The following is an 8,433-nucleotide window of genomic DNA, read 5'->3' as shown; positions in this document are numbered from 1 at the left end:
CAGAATTAGAGAAGGAGAATCAGGACTCGATCGCCATCTCGATATAGGCATCGGGAGTATTCGGTTTCCATCGGAATGCACTCGAGGCATTCTTTGTCATCCAAGCGCAACAAAGATGTTAGGCACATTTGAGACATGCACTTGATGCGATCTGCACGTGAGTACCAAGACGCTTCAGATGAGATGCAGAATTGTTTTCGTTCGTCTCCCCACACCATTGGCAAGGACCCAAATAGCCCCAATTTTCTCCCCATATCTGACGACGCGATTGTACGTGTTAGTATAGGGAGTCCCGGTTCTCCTTCTTTAATTTAATCCACACCCACCCACCCCACCCCCAACATAGAGACACAGGTCTCTTGAGATTTGGTTTTGTAAACAAACCTGTAATTAAGGCAAGGTTCTCCAACTACATAGCAAATGAGCTGTAATTTGATTCAATCCAGTGAGATGAGTGTGTTACATTCCACCATTGGAGGTGATCCTTCCGTCATTGTGCTGACTGGTAATGTTGCTACTTGGTCGCTGTAGGGTCTGTGTGTGAAGAAAACATCAAACATTGAAAGAGTAATTAATTAGATATATGTACCTTGTTATACCTATGGCTTGGCACTTATTGAGCACAATTTCAACTTTATCATTACACTTGAAAACATTAAAATCTGGTCCATGGAGGCCAAAGGAGGCATTTTTGAAAATTGAGTTGAATTATGGAAACAATAAGCTATACTGAAAACACCAAAGGTCTAGCATACTTGGTTCTAAAGTTATGAAGTTTTGTGATGTGTATTTTCTTTGTATTTTATTGTCTTTTTACTCCATATTTTTGCCTTTATCTCAATTTCAAATTTGCCGCCTTTGGCCTCCATGGACCAGATCGTGTCACAAATAAGGCGATTGGTTTCCGATTGGTTGATAACTTGAAATGCTCATTTCAATAGCCAATTATGACTAGGATTTAAACTATCGATGGCCAAACTTGCATTTGCAGATGATATTATTAACACCCTCCTTGATTGGTTCAAAATTGGACATAATATTCATTTTGGCCAATCGGCAGGTAGTTCTCCTGTCACATATATGTGAACCAGTATAACATAAAAAACTGATAAAAATGTATGCAAGAACTCTTCCTATACCTTTGTACAGGAGCCAAACATTATTCTGTGATGACTCCACACTTTTGCAGTAGCGATACGTGAACGCATATTAACAGAAGCACACAAATGTTAGAGCACAGGAAATTTGTCATACCTGGAACTTGTGTGAATCCATTTATTATTATCCTAATATCATCGATCCCGTTTGTAATAATGAGTGGCCCGAATGAGTGGCAATGACTAAACTGACATTCCTCGTGAAATAATCATGTGAATCATTATTGAAAGGCATTCCATCATGTTTCAAAGTTGTGTACCATTGAATAACTCGCGTCTGCATGGTTTACTTTGCTCGGGCAGCTAAATCATGCAGACGACGCAGATGCAATGTTGTTAAACCGTGATGAACCCCGGAGAAACATGATTGAATCCCTAATTATGAGTAAATTTTACAATTGAGCTCCAGCCTGTAAAAATGTGTTGGTGTACTTTGTATGGTATTAATCTCAGCTGGTAGTTAGACCCAATAAGTTGCTTGGCCACGACAAGTGGTTTGACACAGATCTAGACCACTCACCTGTTTATCTCAATATCTGTGACCTGCTGGTGGTGAATAGGCCTATCATTACGTAATCTCGGTTGGAAGTTACACCCAATAAGTTGCTTGGCCCATGAGAAGTGGTTGTAAGGTGGTTTGAGTCCGCCTAACTCAGCGGGAAGGGATTCCTTGTGGATCATGGTGTGAAGGTTGACAAGGTTGTTACCGTGAAAGAAAATCTGAGAACAAGAAAAAATAAGTAAAAGTTAGTGACAAAGAAGCGATTGATTAATTTAAGGCCCATTTTAGTGATCTGATTCAATTGTATTTTGCTGTTTGTGTCCATATACAGGGTATCCCAAATAAAAGAGGCCCCTCATTGCGCCCTCTTTTTAAAGAAATGTATCCGTTTTTCACTCTGTCCACGGAGAAGGTTTGGCTACTTCAAAGATTTAAAAATACATATACCATGCATGAATATAAAACATTCCTCGATGGTAACTTTATAAAATAACAGCTTTATTTTAGGAAATGGGCTTTACTGGTGGGCTTATGGGTTATGGATTTTGTTAAGTGTCATTAATTTGCGAACTGCGATGCAGGACAGGATATGAAAACCACCCAAAATAAACAAGTAAGAAAGCTGTCGGCAGTCTTCAATATAGTACCATTCAGGGTGAGTCCAAACTGGGAAATAACTGTGACCAGAGTTGGCCAGTGGTGTTGGGACGCTGGTATCAAACCTATATCAATACTGTTTAATTTGAAAAAGAGTACACTTCAACACTACACTATTTTTCGCTCACCTGGAATGTTTTCACTAACGTCTCCTTTTTGATAATGTCATGTGACCCCTGACTAGAAAAAGATCCTATTTGGGATCGTGGGAGGGGACACTTTAATAACACAAATGACCATACGGGTATGTTCACACGGAAAGACCCCCTTTCTGGATTTGGCAGCTCCGAAAGACCCCCTATATTTGACCAAAATAGAGCTCCGAAAAACCCTTGATTTGAATCATTTCAACTCTAAAAGACCCCCAAATTGGTCATTCCTCATATTTATGTTTGTTTTCTCATGCAATTTTCAACCAGGAAGCCAAGAAAGACCCATGATTTTGACTGTTCGCAGCTCCAAAAGACCCCACTTTACCAGCACGCCGTCAGCTCCCAAAGACCCACCACCTCAAAATTCCGGGGGAACATAACCTGCTGATGCCCAGGGCAGGGCGGCACTGCATCGTAATATCATATGATGTCAGTACTGTCAAACACATGTCGTCATCAAAAAGGAGTACCCTGATTAGTAGGCAAGAATACCATCACACTGAACATCACCATCTGCTGAAGAGGGTAGTCGAACTATTGAAAACATTCCTGGTGAGGAATTCTCTGAGGCAAATGTGCTCCACAAAACGAAAATGCATGGCATCATTGAGACACATTTTGTGGGGCCTTATACTGACCTTTTTACGTGTTGAATCTTTGAGGAAAGGCTTGCAGACTGTCAATGCTGCCTCTACATACCATGGTTGGTTGACCATATGTAGACCTCCCAATCTACCTGGAAAACAGTCCTGAAAAGGAATGGGAAGCACAGATTTAATAATAACCATGCATGCAAGAACAAAACAGCCAATTTAATTCTTTTGTTCAAAGTACATGTACATGCACAGTTTGTAATTCCTCAACATTAGGTTTGTTTTTGTGAAAGGTAAAAAGCATTAGGCAAAAATAACCTGTTCTACAGGCCTGCAAGATTGACACCAGCGCAATTTTGCATTTTGGGGATTTTGTTCCTGCATGGAAGTCATTCTGTCTGTGAAACAGGGGTTTTCCATCACCTTACAATTCCCCCATTTGCCTTGGGATATGGGTATTGTTTTCTTTGTAATGAAGTGTTTGGAACAGTCATCCTGAAGTGCCACTGTGTGAAATGAAATGAGCCTGAACGGGTGGGCTTTAAGGGCCTGCATTATGGCTCCTGGTGGGACGGTCCAGGTGAAAGCCTGTGGGGTCCAGGAGGCACTACTAGCATGCTTAAACCAACACGGGTGCCCAAGTATCAACAAAGCTCAAAACTCCAATGTGAACAACCCTGCAAGAACGATGAACACTTCTTCAATCCAGAAGCATCAATCATACATGATCAGGAGAAGTGGTTTGAGAGAGGAGTTATGGAATCCAGAGTGGAGGAGCACATCATTATTAAACAAGAAAGGGGAATAAATGTGCTGGGGACAGGGTCTTCTCCGTGGCTGGCCCCAGGGCTTGGAATAATCTCCCAAATCATATCCATAATTCTCCAACAGTTGAAACCTTCAAATCTGCTCTCAAAACTCATCTATTTCAGATTTCCTATGTTTAGTTTCTCTTCTTGCTTCTTTTTTTTTTTTTTTTTTGCGCTTTGCATCCAGCGGTAAAGATGCTTTATAAAATAATGTAATGTAATGAATGTATGGGACCTGGCATTACAAAACATTCTTTGCCGTCTGGTATCACACCATCATCAATCAGATGCCTCATCAGCCCTCGAATTAACCCACGGCAACCATGGCACTTTGCCGTGGGTGCCCATCCCCACTGCCGTAATGCCCTCAAAATATGTCCTTTACCCAAGGCAGTCACTTCCCGTGCCCTCTAATGAAGTTGCCGTCGGTGCCCCAGCCCTGCCCCTTCATTATAAAATCATCTATCTATGTTTGAGTGCGTTTAGAGAAATTGCCTTAATGCCCTTCTCAAATTTTCAACAGTTGCCATGATGCCCTCTTGAAATATTACAAACTGCCGTGCTGCCTTGCCTTTTCAGTGAAAATCCAAGGCAATTATCAACTTGCCCTAAAAAAGTTGCCGTGCCCCTTCAGATCCTTAATTCGAGGGATGTGCCTCATGAATTCTGATGGTATCAGACTAGGCCTGGCATTTTCGGGTAATTTTGTACCCGGTACCCGCCGCAATTTTCGGGCGGGTAACGGGTACTGAAATACAAAAAAAAAAAAAAAAAATTTTTTTAAAGTTTTTATTTTTTCGGTTTTGTAGTGTCTCTGGACCTAGACCTAAATGCCAGGATCATTCATGGTTGACCTAAAAAAAAAAAAAAAAAAAAAAAATTTCAAGATATTTTGTTATTTTTTATATGAAAATTGATAATTTGTATTCATGTCATAGTCTATTAATAATTTCAAAATGTATTGAATTTGAATGCATTTTGAAATCATTAATAGACTATGACATGAATACAAATTATCAATTTTCATATTAAAAAATAACAAAATATCTTGAATTTTTTTTTTTTTTTTCAACCATTAATGATCTTAGCTTTTTGTTCTATGTCCTGGGGCACTACAAAACCGAAAAAATAAAAAAAAAAAAAAAAAAAATAAAAATATATTTTTTTTTTTTTTTTTTTTTTTTTTTTGAATTTCGGGTACCCGGGGAGGGTATTTCCTACCCGGGTAATGTAATCTCGGGCGGGTACCCGTTTACCCGACCGAAAATGCCAGCCTTATATCAGACCCAATGTAGCAAAGTGAGTTGTAAATTTTAGTCCCAGTATAAAATTTCAAATATATAATTTAAAGAGAAATTCACTGAAAACTGGGTGCACCAACCTGAAAGAGTTCAATGGTTAGCTTGGCCAAAGCTGGCGTTATATGTGATGCCTGCTTGAAGTTGACCCCACTCCAATCCACGATCACCACAAACCCATTCACCTGGTTATTCTCATCCTCCAACAGATACTCCAACGTCAGCAACAGCGCCCTCAAGATGTGAATGTAATTAAACAACCATTCTTCCCAACTGGCGACAAAGAACAGAATCACTTTACGTCCGAGCGGATCCAGAGTGTCAAGAATGCCGGAAAGCCACCCAGCAAGGCTTGTCGTATGTTAGTGTCCTCTGCCGTCAGATGACCGAACAGAGTGTTCTTGCGTTGTCTGATGTCGTAATACCGAGCCAACACTTTGAAAGCTTCGAGAGGGTCGAATTTTCTAGCACGCAGGAAGCGTATGATGAAGTCATCGTCGGTGCGCCAAAAGTGGATTTCTGGCCTTGTGATGCACAGGTCTCGTACGGATTGAATATCGGTCTGACGCGTGTTAGGATTTTCGTGGAGTTCAGTGTACGTTTTGTGCAGTGTTTCTGGAGTAAGCGTTGCTCCAATGTGAGTCATGATGATTCAATCTGTATATAAAACAAAAGAGCATGAAAGTTCAATATATAGCATACATATTATTATAGCCCATACATATATATAGTGGGTGCCATAGGCGGAAAAAGTGGGGGGAGGAGAGGCACATTCCCACCTAAATTTTTGTAAGGGGGGACATGTTCTGTCGGTCCATGCCACGTCACTTCCGGTTTATGATGTGACTCACGGTCGTGTGAAAGCAGTTGATAATTTCTGTCATTGGTGTTGTGCATATTTCGATCGCAAATAGTCAGTGGAATCAAAGAAGTTTCTAAGTCTGCAGAGTGGAAGTTACTAACTTGATTTATCGGTTTATGACAAACTGACAATTATAAATTTCATGGTCAAGTGCAGTGGCGTAACTAAGGGTGGGGGCAACGTGATTGACCAATTCAGCATTGATTCTGCGCCCCTTTAAGCGTTGAAAGTCAACATTTTCGCGGGGGGTGGTAGGGGCACCAATTTTGTTTCTTGCCCCGGGCGCTACCAACCCTAGTTACGCCACTGGTCGAAAGTGTTGTTTTTCCGAAATTGAATTTGGAGTGAGCAACATCGATATGCAGCCTCCTCCACAGCCGGTTTCTATCGTTCATAGTTTAGTTTAGTTTTTATTCATAACAACTAACTGTGAGCCACATCAACCTTGGGTCCAAGACTAGAAGTAGCCCGGATGTTGGACCGACAGAATATGATCAAGCATTTGTCAATACTAGCCTTTGCAAAATGGAAAATGGAACGTCCGGATCAGTGAAGTGCCCATGAAAAAAAGGCAACAAAAGGCGACGAAAAAAGAAAACCCTGTTCTACGGGCCCGACCGACCCAGATTTTGAACAAATTGGGAGAAAAAAATTTCCTGTACAAATTGAATGCCGACCCAAATTTCGGAATTTTTTTTTTGTATTTTCTCAAATTGCAAATTATTAATGACCGACCCTACTTGAAAGGTCTGTCCGCATGTAGAACAGGGTTTCTTTTTTTTGTCGCCTAACTGTTTGCCAAAAATCACTCCCCCTCCTCCCTTTTACAATATCAGCTTGCTATAAAATCCCTCCCCTCCCCCTCATTTACTGCAGCCCTTTAAAACTAGAAGCGGCTACAGGACACCAGGTAATCTATTGTGGTTACACAATATGCAGTAATCCGTTGACCGCTATATCCTGTCAATCGACATCTAATTGGGGGGGTTAGGGTTAGGGTTAGGGTTAAGTTGACAAGAAAATACCGAGGTTACTTTAACCTGGCGTCAGTGGCGTAACTAGGGTTAATTTGGTAGCGCCCGAAGAAAGAAACAAAATTGGCACCCCTACCCCCACCCGAGAATATCTTATGATGCGGGCAGTGGCGTAGCTAGGGTTGTGGCGCCCAGGGCTAACGATACATAATCCCCCCCCCAATTCTTGAAACAATTGCGCACGGAGCACGAAAAAATTTGGACAAGTAAGGACTACCACTAATGACTAATTAATCATTTTGGTTACCGGTACCGTACTAGAAGTTGAATATCAGTCTTTTAAATGTTCTTTCAATTTATTTTGTGCTGAAATGTGCGTGGAAATTTTGGGCGCAGAATCGATGCTGAATTGCAGAATTGGTCAATTTGGCGCCCCCTAAGGGTGGCGGCCGGGGCACATTGCCCCCCTGCCCCCGACCGAGTTACGCCACTGCCTGGCTGGCGCCCCGTCATTGTGTCATGCCCATACATGTAGCTGCTTGTTAAAAACCTTAATCCAGCTCTAAAGTCTAAACTATTAGCCGAACATTAACCCTAACTCTAATCTTCAAACTCCTTTTAATCTTAAGTTCGTTAATTGCTGTGGCCACATAGTGTATATAGTAAGAATTCCAATTGAATGAACGCAGCTTTCAACGGCTGCACTCGATCCAACCGCGATCGTATATCGCGTATTTCAAACTACAACGGGAACGCACGACCTTGGATACAATGCTATCCAATCACGAGTGCGTTCGCATCAGAACGGTAAACTGCATATCCGTTTTACACGCTTTTCAATGGGAAATGAACTTTGCTGCTTGGATGATGTCACGGTCGAGAGGTTAGCATTTATTCCATATTGAAAAGCGTGTACTGACGGATATGCAGTCGACCGGCCTCGCATGGACGGTTGGATTCATTTCCGCGTTACTCACGCACAGCTACAGTCGCACACGCTGGCGTACATCGCGCAGTGTAAGCAAAAATTCATCACGCTATTGAAAGCTGCGTTCATTCAATTGGAATTCCCACTATAGTAAGTTTATGATCTGCATAGTGCATCTGCATATCACTGTATGATTGAGTCAAATGAACTTGAGAGAATAACTTATTCAATAAGCTTATCAATCTGTGATATATTGATGCTCAGAGGGCCGCTCAGAGCCTCAGTACAGTCATGACAGTCAGTGAACATCGGTCGACACTCGACACACATAACAGCTCCAAAAAGCCTCTTCCCAAAAGTAACAACACTTGTGCATTACCCAAATATGTTTAATAAAGTCTAAGAAACATGCAATTTTAATAATTTACCTTTAATTAAACGAAACACACCTAAATTTCAGCAATTTGCAATCACATTCCGTCATCAAAACATCAACACAGG

General features: G+C 41.3%; 1 protein-coding gene across 1 annotated transcript; it reads right to left on the bottom strand.

Moving 5' to 3' along the window:
- Positions 1–385: 385 nt before the first annotated feature.
- On the bottom strand, positions 386–8,433 carry LOC140162134 (clavesin-2-like). The gene is given in 6 exon segments (XM_072185409.1): positions 386–534; positions 1,678–1,877; positions 3,107–3,217; positions 5,252–5,496; positions 5,499–5,825; positions 8,361–8,433. Coding segments are annotated over 5 exon segments (969 nt in total). The 5' UTR covers positions 5,815–5,825; positions 8,361–8,433; the 3' UTR covers positions 386–437.

Source organism: Amphiura filiformis, chromosome 10 (assembly GCF_039555335.1).
Source record: "Amphiura filiformis chromosome 10, Afil_fr2py, whole genome shotgun sequence".
Classification (NCBI taxonomy): domain Eukaryota; kingdom Metazoa; phylum Echinodermata; class Ophiuroidea; order Amphilepidida; family Amphiuridae; genus Amphiura; species Amphiura filiformis.
Note: the sequence above shows the minus strand (reverse complement) of the source record. Positions and strands in the feature narration are given on the sequence as shown.